A 17,603-nucleotide genomic window follows, 5' to 3' on the forward strand; every position below is an offset into this window, starting at 1 on the left:
GTTCAGTTAAGGAAAATAATTCCCTGGGCAGCACTTCTGCATGCCTCTAGGCCTTGCTAAGGGCACTGAGAGATGCTGGCATGCAACTATCAGTGCTGTACTAGAGACCTCACAGATCACAGCAGCATAGTTTCTCTAAAGGGTTATTGCGAGAGCCTGAATTTGGGGACTAAAATGACAAATATGTCCGTAAAAGTTTCAGATTGCTAGCAAGCTCTGCACAGGAGCTGCGGATGAGGACTGAATGCATTGGCAAGAATCTATGCAGGGTTCAACCTGGCAGCAGCAGGCAGTACTGAAGACCGCTGAAGGTCAGGATTAAGGGTCACAGGCTGGGCTAGAGGGGAGGACTGCTTCCCTACAATGGCAAAGGATACTGCAGACTATGACTGAGCAGCCTCCAAATTCCTCAGTGGATGTCTTGCTCTACAGCACTGATAAGACTAGGGCTTGGTGGCATAGGCTGGGCTGAGTGGGGAAGCTTTCACAGCACCTGCTTGAGAAAATGGATTTCAACAGCACCATGAAATATCAAACAAAATGGCAAAAGAGCAGCCAAGAATGCAAGTGTCAAATGCAAAGCTGGAGGAAACAACTCTGTAAACACCTTGTTCCTGCATTCTTCTCCATCTCTGTGCCTGAACTCCCCATGGTCGCTTGGGGCTGAAAATAAACCAAGTCCTTTTAAATAGAGGCCAGCAACAGAGCTTTCTTTAGAAAATGCAGGTGCGGAATGCGACCTTTTCTCCATCGTGCAGCAGGCCCGTATGACCCCAAATCAGCTGGTCTGCTAGCTAGCAGGCTGCTAAGGCTGGACAACTACAGACATGTTACTTTGAGTAACTGTTGTCAGAAAAACGGCAGCTTTGTACACTTGCCTGCAAAGAAGGAGGAAAAAAGGAAGTTGCTATGGATATAACACAGGAACACATTAACACACTGGAATTGGACTAATACAAACAGTGTTCAAAACACCATAAGGTAAGACACCAAGTTATGTGTCTTCAGAGCAGAAAATCAGGCTTTTCCTTCTCTGATGAATCAAAGGTAGTTGTTCTATATGCTCAAAGCACAGTGACTCATTAAAAAAAAAAGAGGAATAGCTCACAGAGCTATTAATCTGTGTTTTCATGATGTACTTGGCATTATCAAGTAACTACTCACACAACGCAAAGTTGTACATGATCTTAGCAGAAAAGGCCAGCGCATCATCCCGACGCTATTATTTACATGATGACACCAAGATTTCAAATACCACTCAAGATGAGAGACATTCTCTGAAAACGTATCACGGGAGCAGTAAAACGGGGTGGAAAGCAAGCTGTTCTGTCAGGAGAGGTGTGCAGATACCAAATCATTGAGTCACCCTTCCGAATTGTGCCAGATAAGCATGACATGGCAGCTAATGTGATAAAATAAGGAGACTTAATACAAAGGGGAAAGCTCCTGTGTGGATAAAAGCACAGACGATTATCAGAAGTGACTGGAAAAAATGGGCAGAGGTGGGGAATGTGCTTTTTCACCATTGGATCCTGCAAGATAGGTCTGTTTCAAGCACTTCAGTTTAGTGCCTTCAGGTTGCAGCAAAGCTGTATTGAACATTTCCTCAATGCAGAGGCACTGCGTGATTTCAGCACTGGTTGATGAGCAGCACTTAATGAGGCTCTCAACAAGCTGCATTAGCAAAACCTCATGGCACACATTTGCACAGTACCTGCCAAAAACAACCCTGCCTTCCCAGAGCTGTTTGCCCTTCACTTTTCCTTCAGCAGCAAAATGAATCTTCAGATGAATGTTCTCTAAAGAAACAATCCTCACCAAAACACAGAGATGAGTGATTTTTGGTTGGGGACAGGAGACTACAAAATACAGAGGATGCTTTATGTCTTTAGGACCCATTTGCTATTACAACAGGCAACAAATCCCCCCTTTACCACCACGACACAGCCTTCATTGCACAACAGCATGACCAAAGTTAGGATTTTTGCAACCCGTGCCCTACAACAGAATCACAGAACTGTTGAGATTGGAAGGCACCTTGGTGCATCATCTAATTTTCACTCCCAGGATGCTGTTGGCCTCCTTGGCCTCCAGAGCACATTACTGGCTAATGTTCACCCTGTCCACCTGGACCCCGTGCCCTTCTCTGCAAAGCTGCTTTCCAGCCAGCCAGTCCCCAGCATGGGGTTATTCCTCCCCAGGTGCAGGACTTTGCATTTCCCTTTGCTGAACTTCATGAGATTCCTGTTTTCCCATTTCTCCAGCCTGTCGAGGTCCCTCTGAATGGCAGCGCAACCATCAGGTGAGTCAACCATTCCTCCCAGTTTCGCATCATCTGCAAACTTGCTGAGGATGCACTGTCCCATCGCCCAGGTCATTAATGAAGATGTTAAACGATATTGACCCCATACTGCCATAGTCAAAGTGAAGGCTTTAGACTCAGTTGTCTTTATAGAGACTTGCTAGAGGAAAAAAAAACAACCCTAATAACTTTCCCCTACCTCCCACTCCCGGGGCTGTGTTTTATTCTGTGCTGTATCCTGACACATCACTTTTGCTGTGTTTGCAAGAGGAATGACACCTTCACAAAAGAGCCATAGACATGCGGCTAAACAAATTAATGACGTTAGGGCACACAGACAAAATGCAATAAACTGTAAAAGATGCAAGCTATTTACTACCTAATAATGCATAACCAGAGTTAGCTAATTTTGTACAGAAAGGGGAGTACCAGGGAGGGTGCAAAGATTAATGCAGGCTGGAAAATATGTGGATTTGTTTTGATGGAAACTTTATGACTTGATCTAGTGTAGAATCAGGTGTGGAAATGACTTCATTGCAATTATACAGTTACATAAAAAGAATAAATAATTATCAGAAAAGAATCTGCATTCCTTGTTTTATTAGATGAAAATGCCGATCTGGTTTCAATTATTTAGTAGATTGACACAGTTTTACTCCATTGGCAATACTGATAAGATCAGACTGCAAATGAATAGAGAACGGTGAACGGAAAGAATAGGAATCCCAGTTCCATCACTGTTTTTCAGAATACGTTTCAGGGTATTTCCTGTACATTCCAGTGCATTTTACAATATGAATTTAGAGCAGAACAACCACCCATTCCAGTGTACAATTCAAACTCTGAAAAAGAGACATACATCTCTGCAACAGTGCAAGAGGAGGAATTGCACTAGTACCTGCAGCACAGAGCCTGCGTGTCAGTACAACGAAGCACTTTTCGCCCAGTCTTTACTTTGTCTTTGTAACTCCAGCTAGAGAGACTATCAAGGCCAAAAGAATGCTTAACCCTTTAGTGCTAACAAAGATAGGCATGCTAGTGCAAGATGAAACAGAGTCAACATCAACGGCCTGTTTGCACTAGGATTCCCAAAGAGCTGAGTCAAGAGAAGTGCTGCAGTAAAGTGAAACTTGCTTGCACAGGCAGCGAAGGCACAATGACTCTCCGCTCCCACTGAACTGGAAGAAACTGAAGGACTTCACCATCTTTCATAATCAAGTTTTCAGAGAAGCAAAAGAGAAACATACACTACAGAAACCGATTCAGTGAAAAGAGAATACGTATGAGTAGACAACACAGATTTGGTTTCTTATTTAAAACTGCAATGCCTTATTCTGACACCCAGCTGCACAAAATACCCTGGGCCATAGCAAAGAGTGAGACAGAGGTCATTGAAAAGACAGGAAGAAAAGTTTTCAGCACCTCTGAGCTCAGGGGAACATCAGTTAAAACAACACAGCTAGAACTTCTGGAGCTCAGTATTTTAAGAGAGTCAGAAATCAGTGCATGTATGGAAGAACTTAGGAGTATCAAGTCAACACTGACACTGGTTGAGACCATCACCTGGGGAGGAAGCCCAGACCAAGCAGCAGTGCCACAATCTCTTAGTGTAATTTTACCAATCACATGAAACCTACACCATGCCACAAACCTTTCACGTGAGCTTTTGACAGACACATCATTTATAAAAAATCACCTGTAAAAAATGAGCTTGTCAAAAGCACACACAGGAAGATTCACCTCTTTTACTGATAGGCAAGTGACTGCTGATTATAGCTTAGATTTTTAAGTGACTACAAGTTTCAGAGGCTTAAAGAAAGTGCTGAAAAAATTAATACCATCAGACTAACGGCTGCATGTCAGACCAGGGAGAAACAGAAATCAGGGTTATTTGTTGTGTTTTGTCCAGGTTCTTCTTACTTTCCAGCAAACCATACATTCGCCTAAAGCAGCAACCATCAATTTTTCCATCTGTATGTAAACCACAATTTATAAAACCCAAATTCCAGACGTAGCTCAATACGCAACGCACAACTGCATCTTATGGCCCAGACCCCTGCCATCCCAGAGTCCACCTGAGTAGCTGCTCTTTTCAGGTGTGTTTCTCACAGCTCGTGGGAGTTTGCGTGAGGCTCCGGCAGCTTGTCAGTATCACAGTTCTTAATCAGCTGGAAGAGGAATTCAACCTGTTTCTCGTAATTCTCAACCGAGATTCTCTCATTCAACCCATGGATCCTGGGAGAAAGAGAAGAATGTTTGTCATGCCAGTGTGCATTTGTGACCCACCTGCATACACCTAGCACCCTACTTGCCTGTTCACTTCATAAAGCAATGCACAACATAAAAATACAACAATGTACACCAAATACTGCCCTGTTGGCAATGTCTGTTCCTCAGGTCAGCCAAATTTACTGATTCTACGGCTCAGAGCACAACAACCAAGTCCACAGTGTATGTGGAAAAGAAAAAAACAGTATTCCAGCTCCCTGCCTGTTTCTTGATCATTTGTGTCACTGTCCTGTACAGCTACGAGAACACTCTACTCCGGTATCATCTGCACCTCAATAAAATGCCAAATCTAATACATGCTAAACAAACAATGTCTTCACGATGACATTCTTTGTTATCACTTTGCTCCAGGAAATCTAACTTCCAGCTTTAAGGAGCAAATAAATTCAGAGTGGCACGCGTCCACACACACAGATAAATCTCTGAAACAAGGCCAATGACCAGGACAATACCTTTCACATTGCTGCACTATTTAAAGCATCCAGTCGGCTTCACAGCATTGCTGTACTACTGAATGGGACACCTAATGAGGTCTTGTCTGCACTTGAAGTGAAGAAGAGTAAAGCCTAATACTCTCCCAGTGTAATTACCATCCCCTATTTTTGCAGCACCCAAATCTGCAGGAAACGGGTGGCCTAACAGAATGTGAGGCAACACCACCACCACGCCAAGGTATACAAGGCTGGGTTTCCTTCTTCTGCCTAACGCATATCGATTTTCTCTTTCACTAGTCCCCACCCCAAACAGCTGCCCACATGCCGACAGAATACAGTACCTGGGAAGATCATCTGATTTCAAGGGCAGCGGGTTAAATCGATAAATGGCATTTGTGACGTTAGTGAAATGCCTGCTGTCTGTGTTTCCAATACATGTGCCTGGAAAACAAACCTCAGGTTTACTTTGCATGAAACCAGCAATTTTAATGACCAACACTTTTCCCAGGAGAAAGGAAAGGCATCTAATAACAGTTCTACATAACCCCTAACTACACCAAAAGTAAAATCACTGGAAACAGTTTACTGGTACATCCTGGAAGAACAGTCTCTCCTTCATGAACAGGAGGAGCTGAACATACAATTCAATCATTCTAAGAACAGTCATGATACTCAGCCTCCACAAAAGTTTGAGCTTCAAACTGCAGTCCAACAAACCGTACAGGAGTAGGAAGGAGCTGCAAGAAAGGGAAGGGGCTGGGATCATAAGGAACAATACAGAAAAGCAGGAATGGCTTTCCCACCTACGAAAATAATAAAAGAAGACCTCAAGCAAGAAGACCTCCTAACTCTCCCTCACAATTCCTTTCTTCCCTGAAGAGATTCCTTTGTATGCACAAAGAGTCAAATTCAAGGCTCATTGTTTCTGTCAGCTTCCTGTTTGCTTTTTTACTTCCACTACTAAAAAACAACATTAAAACTTCTAAAACATAAAGAGGGAATGGAATAAAAAGAGGAAAAACCAGCTGTTTCCAGTAGTTAACAGCCGGGGTGGAGAAGTACACAGAAAATGGAAACAAGTCAATACTGGAGGATGAGGGAGAGAAAAACAGGGTGGAAGCTGGAGAGGAAACAATAATCATCATGTGTTTGCTGTTACCTGGGACTACGCTGTCAACATCTGGGAAAGTATCCAGAATGGTTCTTTGAAAAATATGGACTCCAAATGTCTGGTCATCCCAAGGACTGACGGGGAGCGGGTCAAAGGCATCTACTACACCAATCTTCACTCTGTCATCAGCAACAGTGTTTCTAACTGCCTCCAGCACCTATGGGTAAAACACGGAGATTAAATAAGCAAAAGAAAGGAGAGAGCATCCCTGCTACCTGTCAGCAAATGTTCCACTTTCCAGAAAACATTTGTCCATGAACTGCCAATTGTGGCTGCAAATACAGGTGCATAGTCAGGACTGAAACTGTGTGGCAGCCTCTCTTCCTCACTGTATAGCTGTTACTTAAGCTAATTTTTTCAACCCCAGCACAATCAGATGCACGTCACTGTCTCAAGGTATTCCTGAACTGCTTCAGTCCTGAAAGGCAGGTGGTCAACCTGCTTCTACTTGGTAGTTAGGTCATCTGAGTAAATAATCCAGAAAAAGGTTCCAGAGAGGTGAACTTTCAGCAAAGGCTTGGCAAGGGAAGATACTATTTACTAACAATGTCTCACAGCTGTCCTTGGCTGGACAGGCAAGTCATGCCTACTGAAGTGTACAACACTGACATATTCTCACAGGTCAGAAACCTTAACATTTCCATTCCATAATCACATATGATCCATGTGCTCTTTGGAACAAAAATACTTCTGAAACCTGCTCGATGAACTGCAAGGCACACTTCCAAGTTCGGTCTGCCTCTTGCTCTGCCCCACATCCAGAAGCCATAGTAAATAAGGCACATCTCAAAGGAGCAGAAAAGACATTAGATAAGCTGTGTTTCTGACAGTCTCCACAATGGAGCAATTCCCAAACTTTCCCCTTCTACTGCTTCTATGAATACAGGGAGAGATGAAGAGTATTCTTAGAGAACAGATCTGCTGCCACAAATGGCCAAGTGTTGCTCTGCTCAGAAAGGGATGGAGAGCACCCCGCACCTGGGGGTACAGCGAGTACCTCAGCGGCCTTCTCTGCAGAGTGGATCCGGAAGTTCACGGTTGCTTTTGCAGAAGATGGGATGACATTTACCTAGAAAAAAAATGAAGGACCAACACTTAAAAGGAAATTTAAAACTGATTGAAATGCCAACTGCAAACTAAGAAAGCGCTCAAGCAACTCCAGGCCTCAGAGTAATGAATGCTTCACTGTTTTCACTAACATTAAACGTGGTATCTCTTTTTGCACCCTGTGTTAAAATCCTGAAAATCTCATCTATAATGCAGACAATTACACAAAGAAACGTTCAGTTCAACAAAAATGAAGGTAACTGTTATAGAGAAGTTTTCCTCTTGAGATAAGACCTCTCCCTTCAGAAACTTTATATTGAGAAATTCTGAAAGTTTGCGTTGGGTTTTTTAAGCAGTATTTTTACCTCATTGTCATATTACTTTTCCCCAAGTATGAAACATGTAAATTGCTTAACAAATCATCTCACTGAGGACACATAACTCTTCTTTTCTACAGAATGAGTATTTACAGTTTTGTTAAACAAAAAAGGCATAGTCTTTAGAAAAAAAAAAAAACAAGAAACCAGGGTGTCACTTCTTTCCTGGCCGCTCAGTGTCACTGTTCAGCCACTGTATTTTGTTTTCTTGTCCAGTGATGCTTTCCAGTAACAGATTTTTTCAGGGACACGCCAAACAGCCTGTTTATTTTCCAGGGCTACAGTATTTTTGGATAGCTACACCTCCTTATCAGGGCAAGATCCGGCTTTATCAGCCAGAACCTGTTACCTTTCAGTCCAAGGTGCACACTAACCCTACTCACATGAAGGTAAATGCCAGACCTGTGCTCACAAACACAAGACCTCATCCGGGCTAGGGAAGTGTTTATTACAGAGACCTTTCTGTGACAGAGATCAGACACTTCTGGAAGGAAGGTATTTTCAACTGTAGCTAAATCCAAGCCACATCTAAAGTAAAAATGAGACTGGCGGTGACACCACACAGGGTCCAAGACCAGGACCAGTACTGATCTTACAACTGGATATAAACAGGTAGAAACCAAATGTCCTAATTGTCTCATTGTACTACATGGAGAAAAATCAAAATGAAGCTACCTTGATTCCTGCATTAAACATCGTGACTGCTGTTGTAGTTCGAATCAAGGCATTGGTAGAAGGCTTCCAGGCAAGAACTCTTACAAAAAAGGAAGAAAACCCCAAATAAACATTTTTCAAGGAAGTTTAATATCAATAAAACATAAGCACAATTACAAAGGCAATAAGCTGAATGATGGCCTATTCAATTAAGAATGTGGTTATGAACGCTAAAGCCCTGAGACTGTTTAAACTACAAGATTAGAAATAGCTAGTGATCTTCATCTTTTAAGGGTGAGAGGCTGTGAATGGTCATCAAGGATATTTTTTCTTACCTGCTGACAATAGGTGAAAACAGCCATAGATTGCTCATGATGAGATTGAGAGGAAATGTGAACTAAGTGGAAGAAATAAAACCACAAATCAGAAAGTTTCTAGTTTTCAAGAAGACAGGGTAGTCACTTGGCTATGGCTGAAATAATTCCAGCAGAAAGAATTCTCCAGGAGAAAGGCCAGCTTAAGTCTTCTCCTTTCCAGGAGCTATGTAATTTAGCTCTAAATTCATATGCTGTCTTACTCTTTACTTATTAATATGAAAATCTGAGAATGAAATTATAGTTCTTTCCTCACCTCTGATGCAAGGTGCTCCATTGTCATGAGTTCTGGCCCACGGCCAAACAGATTGCGCAAGGGATTCTGCTCCAGTCTATGGCAAAGCAAATCAACATTTGAAACTTAAAAAATCTCTGGCTATTATTGCTCCAGAAGGTTGACAGGAATTTGATTTGTGAGATGTATCCATGTATTTGAGACGCAACCCCACTTTCCTCTCCTGGTAAGTAAATCTGCAAGCACAGCTCTGCGTCAGATTTCTGAGCATTCCAGTCACACGCAAAGATTTTCTGAATCTTTCTGAATCAGAAAGCTGAAAAAATCCGAAATCCTGACTCTGATAAAGAATACATGGAAACCTACAAAAATATCATGCCAAATACTATCATATCTGTGCATATTAAGTTTTCCTAAAATGTATTTATTAGCAAATTTGATATCTACACAGACATGTAATGAGATGATTTACCCAGTTACGTTCTGACTTTACACCATGTTTACTGGCTTGGATAATTACCAGCTAGACGTAGCAGGTATGTGCAAGAATAAATGCCAGAGAAATTCTGCAGCCCAAACAAAGCAATCTCTATCGCTACGGAGTACATTATGATAGACATCATGATGCACCAATTGTCTTGGTTTCAAGGAAACAACTGACATTAGAGCAGGTGAAGTGAAAAGACACTCCAGACATTTGGCAATTATCCCTTTGCTGGGGATTGCATTTCTGCCCTTCAAAGTGAGCTACAAACTTCAATTTCAAACATATAAGGGGAATTTACAAAATACTCTAAATACAAATATTAAAAAGGAAAGTCACGCATCAGTGACTTAAGAGTCTGCTTGACTGTCTTCTGCACTAGACGACAGGGAAGCTCTCACCTGGACATCGCTGCTGCAAGAATGCCAATACTTGTCTCCTTAGGGGGAAAGGATGAATGTCCTGGCTCTTTTTCCACAGTGAAGTTCAGTGTCATTGAACCCTTTTCTGTGATACCAATTCTGGTCAACGATAAATAAATAAATGATTAATGCAACTCCAAATACACATGCACAGACTATAGGTGAAAAGAACAACTCCCCATATTTTTAGTATCATAAAAACCACCAAAGAAGCAGCAACAACAAATCCTCAACACAATCTTTAAGTGTTTGGAGGACTGATGTCTTTGGCTGCTTTGGCAGTGAGCACACTCCGCAGCATACAATTAACACGCTTGCACTAGCTAAGTGGAACATTCTGCTTTTGTCAGCACGGCTGTGATGGACAGCAAGCAACTCTGGAGGTCCTTTGCGTGCACTTTGTGCCACTGCTGTAGCTTTAGCAACCTCAAGACTGACACTTGCCTTGAAAACATATTTTGTTGACATTAGTAAGATCATTTCTCATAAATTAATTATAGAAAATGGATCACTTCCATCAGAGTGAAGTGTGTTCTCTTTTACTTACACAGCTACTGGCTTATTCACTCCGGCAATGATGCCATCTAGTATTGCACTTCCCTCATCTAGTAAGAAGGAGAGTTTCACTCCTCTCGCTTCCAAGAGAGCTGCAATCTTCACTGCTCCCTTCCAACCAGACACCTGTGAGAATCCAGTCAGAGGAACTGGTCAGATTAAACCATGCCATTGGGAAGAATACTGGAAAACATCTTGCTGTTAAGAGTGACCAGTGCTACAATGCAAAGAATGCAAGAAATCCACTAGCGAACAGCTCTAGAGCAACCAGTCAATACAAGATTCTTCCTAGCAAAATTCATTGGAGACTGTTTAAAGGCCTAGTAGCAGATGAATTTATATCCCCTGAGGGATGCTCCCATTCACGAGCCACCAAATGTTGCTTTGAATGCTACTAGTTCTTGGACACAATGATATCTCAGAGCTATAAGCTCCACAGATTAATTAGTCATTTTAAAGAGGTATATTTTGGAAATGAATAAATAAAACCACCTCATCTGTCTCTTTGTATTGTTTACTGATCATTTGGAACAACCATGTAAATCTTAAGCCATTCTTTCATATACTATGTATAGTCCAAAATGTGACTCCTGCTGCACCTTCCACGCAGAAAAGAATGTGAAATAACACTCTGCTGTGTTCTTTTCCCTTTGCTCATCACACCAAACCCTTTGTCAATGACACTTAAAGCCAAAGAATCAATATGTAACTATGACCGCGTGCCTGACACAGTATCTACTCTCACAACCAAGAAAAACAGGAAAGACTTTCTAGCTAAGCTTTCTGTTTAAGCCTTGTTACACACATGAACAACGCAAACTAGTTGTTCTGATTAAATGAAAGAAAATACCTCTTCATCATGTCCAATGCCAACATAGAAAGATCTGCGGGGTCTGTAATTTCTTCTCAGCAAAAATTCTAGAGCTTGCAGAATACCCTGCAGAGAAAAAAAAGCAGAATGTATTGTACTATTCCCGTGTGTTAGTAAGGAGAATAAATGTAAAAGAATGCAATGCAGTGTAAAAAATACACAATACATTCAAGGCCCTTAAGGACACTTTGTCCTGTTCACAGTTGAGCTTTTATTTCTACAACTCCTACTGATGATATTCATATTCTCTGGAAAATGCACTGCAATATTTTTGATCAATAATGCTTAAGACTTAGTGTGCTACACAGTGTCAGTGTACATACACAAAACACAGTGTAGGCTTGTTCTTGGTACTGAAGTCATCAGTGACAAACTGCACAGGAAGCACGACAGTGTTCTAATTATCCAAGGAATTCACTGTTCCTTTAAACTGGCTATCCTACACCCAGTTTGGCTCTGACTTGAGCTACCAAATCCATTTATTTTAATAAGCGGTATGTTTTGTACAAAAAATGCTAAGACGACAGAAACAGAAGAACAAGAAACTTAATATGAAGAATGAGAAATGAAATCTACCACTTGTTGTATTTTTTCATCTCACCTTTTTTTTCCAGTTTAAGCTAGTTAAAATTTTCTATATTTCAGCAGAAATTATGTTGCCTCTACCTTGTCAGCACCCATTTTGTCTTGTTCACTGAAATTGTTGATTTTTATTGTCCGTTTGTGGAGTTAATTGTGCAGTTCACATTGAAGGAAGCACCAAAACAAAGTTTTAAGTTGCAAGGCTTTGAAACTGATAATTAAACAACTCAAACTTTCTAGCAGTATGGCCTGTGCCTCAATAAGCAGCCACAGCATCTGTGACACTGGTTTGCTGAACATCTGTTTAAATTTAAATACTGGGCTGTCATGGAAGTAATACCTGCAAGTCACAAAGGACTATTTTCCTTCCTAATTTTTCCATCAACTTTTTCCCAAATGAGAAATCCTTCACAGATCAATCTTTTTTTTTTACTTTATTCCTCCCAAATATACTTAGTACAACAGCTTTGCCACAGACTAGATAATAAAAGATATAAGGTTATTTGACTGTAATAATAAATAAACATTGTTTATTTTGAAACTCAAGCCTTCTCAAAGGGCCAAGTTTTGCTTTGAATACCCATATGACACCTGGGAAACAGTAAAAAGTCTATCCCTGATTTCAAACACAGCATTTGACATAAAATTCAAACACAGTATTTAACCAAATACATCTGCAGCTGTGAATATGTTTTTCTGTATCTTCTAAGAGCTTTAACTCTGCTTTCTTCAGTAACAAAAGACCATTCCACTTCATCACTAGGAAAAGTTGGGAGAAAACTGCAGGGCTTAGGAATTAATCACATCCTACATTTAAGGAGGGGCAAGAGAGACAATATCGTAGATCTCAAGAGAACAGATTCCACCAATCTGTCTTTTCAGGCTTTGTATCTCTCTGAAATTGTATTACCAAGACGACGTACTATGGCAGAGTTTTTGTTATCCAGCGTTCCTCGTCCATAGATGAAACCTTCATGCTCAGCAGCTGAGAAAGGAGGGAAATCCCAGCCCTCTGGGGGAGCAGGCACAACATCCATGTGTGCAAGCAGCATATAGGGCATCAGTTCAGGGTTAGAACCCTGAACAGTAAAGAGATGGCTGTATTTCCCAACAATTTCATGTTGAATGAACTTTGAAGAAAATACAGCCGGGAAGACTGTTAAGAAAAAAATTAAAAACATATGAAAAAGAAAAATTAACAATAATGCCCAATTTTATCATTATATACTCCATAGAGTAGTCATCTATTTAGCCTCAAGGAGAACACTGTAAATAAGACGGACCAGAACAAATTTGCTTCAGGAAGCAGATGTGCAGCTTCGTTCTCACACTTCTACCAATCCATCTCACTTTGTATTTAAGACTTTCCTAAGCAAAACCAGGAACTGTTGCTCATCAGTGCTGCAGCTGTGTTCCAGGTAGCAATGATGGGACTGCGAAAAAGCAGGCTGAAACAGGGGTAGCCTTCCTTTTTTTTTTTTTTTAATGGCAAGGTCATTTAATCATCTCAAGGACCAAACCCCACCATTGCGAAAGGACATTTGAACCTTCTACGTTCTAGCTTTGGCCATTGCTACACCAAAGTACACTGCTGCAGAGGTGACCTATGCATGCCATTTTTGCCAGTCCTTTCTTGAGGAAAAACAAAATAAAAATCTGTTCCATTATCTTCAAGAACCATACTCTCTTCAATTTGTTTACGAAAATGAAATCAAGCAGCAGAGATTGCTAAGAATGAAAGTTTAGTACCTTCCTGAATGTAATTCCCAAATTCTGCCATGGCAGTTGTATTCAAGTCCTCTGGAGATATGGAAACAGTTGGGATTTTAATAGCACCTTCAATGAAATACAGAATAGAAATCATTTGGCACAGAAATCAGTCTAACAATACTTGAACTGCATTTCAAAAGGAAAAGTAATATTTATGTTCCTGAATATCTTTCAGACTTTAAAGACTATTTCAAAGGATACTAAGAGCTGCCACTATCAAAAAAGACTGTCATACTTCAGCTGAGCCGTGCACATGCAGCACACTGGTATTTCCTTCCAGTTTCAGCCAAAGTATTTTTCTAGATACTTCAATTCCGTTTTTCATCCTAAAGTGATGAAGGATGTTATTAGAAATGCTATTGTTCAGAAGCAGCTGCATTTTGCTATGCTGAACGGATTCCTTGCAGTCATAAACTATTATGGCAGCTAAGCAGGCAGCTTAGTTGTCATTTCAAGGTTCTTTTTCAATAGTAAGTCAGGTTGTGATGGCAAGACTGTTACAGCACCTTTTTTCATTATGCTCCAACTCTTAAAAATATACAAATAGACAGGTCTTTTATTGCTCCTTCTAATCTGCTCTGTCATTTAAACAGGGTCAGACAAGGCTGCTCCCCAACATTGAGTCACTGCCATGCAAAAGACAGGTATGACTTAGGCCCAATCACAGCTGCCTAAGAGCATCTGTCAAGTGAGGTTACAGATTCTTTTGAAGGTCATGTGTTATTCAAGAAGAATCACGGAAATAAGCATCTCCTGCATCCTGCATTTTCCCATTAAAACGTATGTCAACAGAATTTGCTAGGCAATAAATCTTCCAAACAAACATGAGATTTCCAGAACCCAGCCCCTACTTGAACAGTCAAGGACCATTGCTTCATGCCAGAGTGTGATTTCCTGCAAAATGCCAACCCTCATGAGATCTAAATACCCTCAAAGTTTTCTGCAGAAGACTGCGTCAGGGAGCACAAACACACCATGACTTGTTATGGGTAGTCTGCCTGCAGCAAGGCGGCGTGCAAGATTTCAGCCAGCAAGAAAGGAAAAAACCCAACAGTGACTTATCCAGCAGACAGAGATATAGCTAGTAATGCAGTCACGGGATGCGTGGAGCATTCTGCATGTAGGAGAGGGAAACACTAAAGAACATCAACACGGGAAGAAAAGTGGCTTCAAGAGAATAGACAACCGGCTTCCTCCAAGGGGAAAGCACCTGAGAAGTGTTCTCCTTCACTGCTGCCCCGTTCCCTCCCGTACCGACGGCCGGCCCTTGCTGCCGACCTCTCTCCCCACGGAGAAGGCCGCGGCGGCCCCAGGGCGAGCTCGGGACGCCGCAGCCGCCACGCCGGGGAAACAACCCCCGACCCGGGAGTGGAAGGGAGGGCACAAAGGCTGCAGCCCCCGGGGGAGGCCCGGTGGGCCGGGAGAGCGGGGCCAGCCAGGGCGGCCCGCCGGGCCCCCTCACCTCGCAGCGCCTCCTTGAGCTCCAGCCTCTCGCCGGCACTGAAGGCGGCGGTGCCGCCGCGCCGCGCCCACAGCCGGGGGATGGCCGGGGCGCGCAGGAGGTAGGCGCGGAGCAGCACAGCGGCCACCAGCGCCAGCAGCCCCGCGCCCAGACCCAAGCCCACGGCCCAGGCCACCGCCCGCCGCCGCCCGCACCCGCCTGCCATTCCCGACGGACTCTGGCCGCCACCGCCCCGCTGAGGCGCGGATGGGCGTGCCCGAACGCCAATGGACGCGCACCCGCCCGAGGGAATGACCAATGGGCGGGTTGGGCCCGCCCCCGGGTTGGGCCCGCCCCCTCCGCGAAGGCTCCTGGGAGTTGTAGTTCTGCGTCGCGACAGAGTTGAAATGGCGGGCGGGTGGAACGGGTGGTTACGTTGTCTCTCTCCTCCCTGAAATCTCATGTTTCTTATCCCGAGGGAACGTTTAGGAGCCGTGGGGAACGGTGTCTGGCACCCATCAGGGGCTCCCGGCACACAGCAGCAAGCAATAATGGGAATGGCCCCTCACCCTGGCTTGGGCTGTGCCTGGAGCCCACTGCAGGCCGAGGTGCTGGGGCTCAGGATGCTGCTCCCAAAATGATGGGCTGCTTGGGGGGAAAAACGGGTGACCATGGGGAATAACCTCCCCGTGGTGGTGGCCACAGCGGGGCCACAAATTGGCAGGGGGACACCGGTGAGGACCAGGCTGAGGAATGGGCCTGAGTCCGGCACGGTGGCGTGCCCTGGCCTGTGGCAGCCCCACTCCTGACAGGGTTTAAACCTGCCAGGTTTTCAAAACACATTACTTCTTGCCTGGTTTCACCACGGAGCACAATGGAAAAATTGTTGTTCTTTTCTTTACGTCTGTCTTGTACTGAATTTGATGATTTATCCTACCTTTCCATCGCGTAAACTGTCCTGAGATGCTTAATACCGCATGGAAGCTGCGATCGAAAGCCTGCCCTCAAACCAGCAGAAGAGGCAGATGATTGTTCACACATTCTTTATTATCAAAAAAGAATGAAACCAATATTAAATTAAATAAATTACAAACATTTCTGAGCTGGTTATACGTCATGCATTTGCCAAGTAAGGCTTCAGAGCCATTACACATCCACATCACTGTTACTTTAAGCGCAATAAAAGGACACTGGAAACCACAATTTTTCTACTCCAGCATGAATTTGAGCTTCCCTAATTCTCTTGCCCAGGGACTTGGAAATTAAGACTTTGAACTGGCCTCCAGCAATGCCATTTGCCCACTGACGTTACATTTATTGTCAGAATTGGCCCGTGGCTACAGAAATGAGGTATCCTTCTTCCTAGCTCATCAGAATCGCAGAGCAGAGTCAGTGCAGCTCCTTTCAAGCCGTCTCTCTTGACCATCCCATCCATTATTCTTGTAGGAACTTCAAGAAATACAATCCATTTTTTATACATGGTCTGTTGCTCTGAGGCTTCCCGTGTTTGGCCTGTCAGGCCCTGGGACTGTGAAATCAGCCTCCTGTAATTAACCTTGAATGAAGAACTGGAAATTGGAATTTTCCTCATTTCACGTGATGCCACCTCAGAGATGCAGAAATATTGATTAGCTACTGTAGGAGAGTGTCTTGTTCCATTGCACCAATTTCTTTGTTGCTTTTTTTCAAACAAGCAAGTAAAAGGAGGACTCAGGCAGTAACAAAAGACCGTGAGTAATCACCCTCAAAGATAATTTAAGAGAATGAATCTCTTAATTTCAGCTTATAGAACAAGCTATACACAGTTCTGGAAAAATCACTGCTGTCTAAGATTAAAATAAGTAATAATCATTAGGTAGTGGGGTTTTCCTTTTGGAAACTAACCTCCTTTGGTTTTATTACTCTCTCCTGCACCACATAATCAGAAACTGAGGTAGAGAAATGGTGACTTATTTAATGAGGTGTTACATAAAACCAAACTGGCAGGGTCCTGATGTTTCCTTTAATGGCTGTCTAGCTATGATGGTTCATGAAGCTCGATTTTCCTTAAAAATGAGACATCTGGGAGCTGTAGGAAAGCCCCACTTTCTCTCCTCACAAAGCCTTCTAGCAATCTGATAGTGAATCAGCTCAATAATGCATATGTATTTCAAAACTGTACATTAAAGGTCGTTAATATTTTTAATATCTTAGAGTAGTAAAATAGAAATAACCTTTAAAAATATAATTTACTTTCATTGTTAAGGCCACTCTTTATTTTTCGCATTCATGGAAATATAACAGACTGTCCAGTTTTACTTCCATTACTATTCACTTTTTCTTGTTGACTCTTGCCTTTTATGCCAGTGCTGGAAATATCTTGTAGGAAGACTTGAAATTCAAACAAAAGAAATTGTTTTCATTGCAGTCGAAGACATACCAGTATGTGTCTTTATCTTAAATTTTTTATAACCTTATTTTCATAAAAGCCATATTTGTGGTTGAAATGCACTGAAGAAGGGTCTCTAACCCTTGGCTTATGCTTAGATTTTTCAGGCTTTATGCTGTCATCTTGTCATTACTGTCACAACATCAGCACTAGGTAAGAAGGGAAGG

General features: G+C 42.6%; 1 protein-coding gene across 1 annotated transcript; it reads right to left on the minus strand.

Moving 5' to 3' along the window:
* Window positions 1-4,404: 4,404 nt before the first annotated feature.
* On the minus strand, window positions 4,405-15,255 carry PM20D1 (peptidase M20 domain containing 1). Its single transcript, XM_054181063.1, has 13 exons — window positions 15,030-15,255; window positions 13,547-13,633; window positions 12,721-12,953; window positions 11,195-11,281; window positions 10,337-10,470; window positions 9,769-9,888; window positions 8,905-8,980; window positions 8,610-8,671; window positions 8,296-8,374; window positions 7,194-7,265; window positions 6,185-6,353; window positions 5,367-5,466; window positions 4,405-4,537 (listed from the first exon to the last, which is right to left on the minus strand). Exons 1-13 carry the CDS (start codon window positions 15,232-15,234, stop codon window positions 4,408-4,410), a joined length of 1,554 nt encoding a protein of 517 aa, XP_054037038.1. The 5' UTR covers window positions 15,235-15,255; the 3' UTR covers window positions 4,405-4,407.
* Between the last annotated feature and the right edge of the window lie 2,348 nt (window positions 15,256-17,603).

This window comes from Rissa tridactyla, chromosome 21, assembly GCF_028500815.1.
Source record: "Rissa tridactyla isolate bRisTri1 chromosome 21, bRisTri1.patW.cur.20221130, whole genome shotgun sequence".
NCBI lineage: Eukaryota > Metazoa > Chordata > Aves > Charadriiformes > Laridae > Rissa > Rissa tridactyla.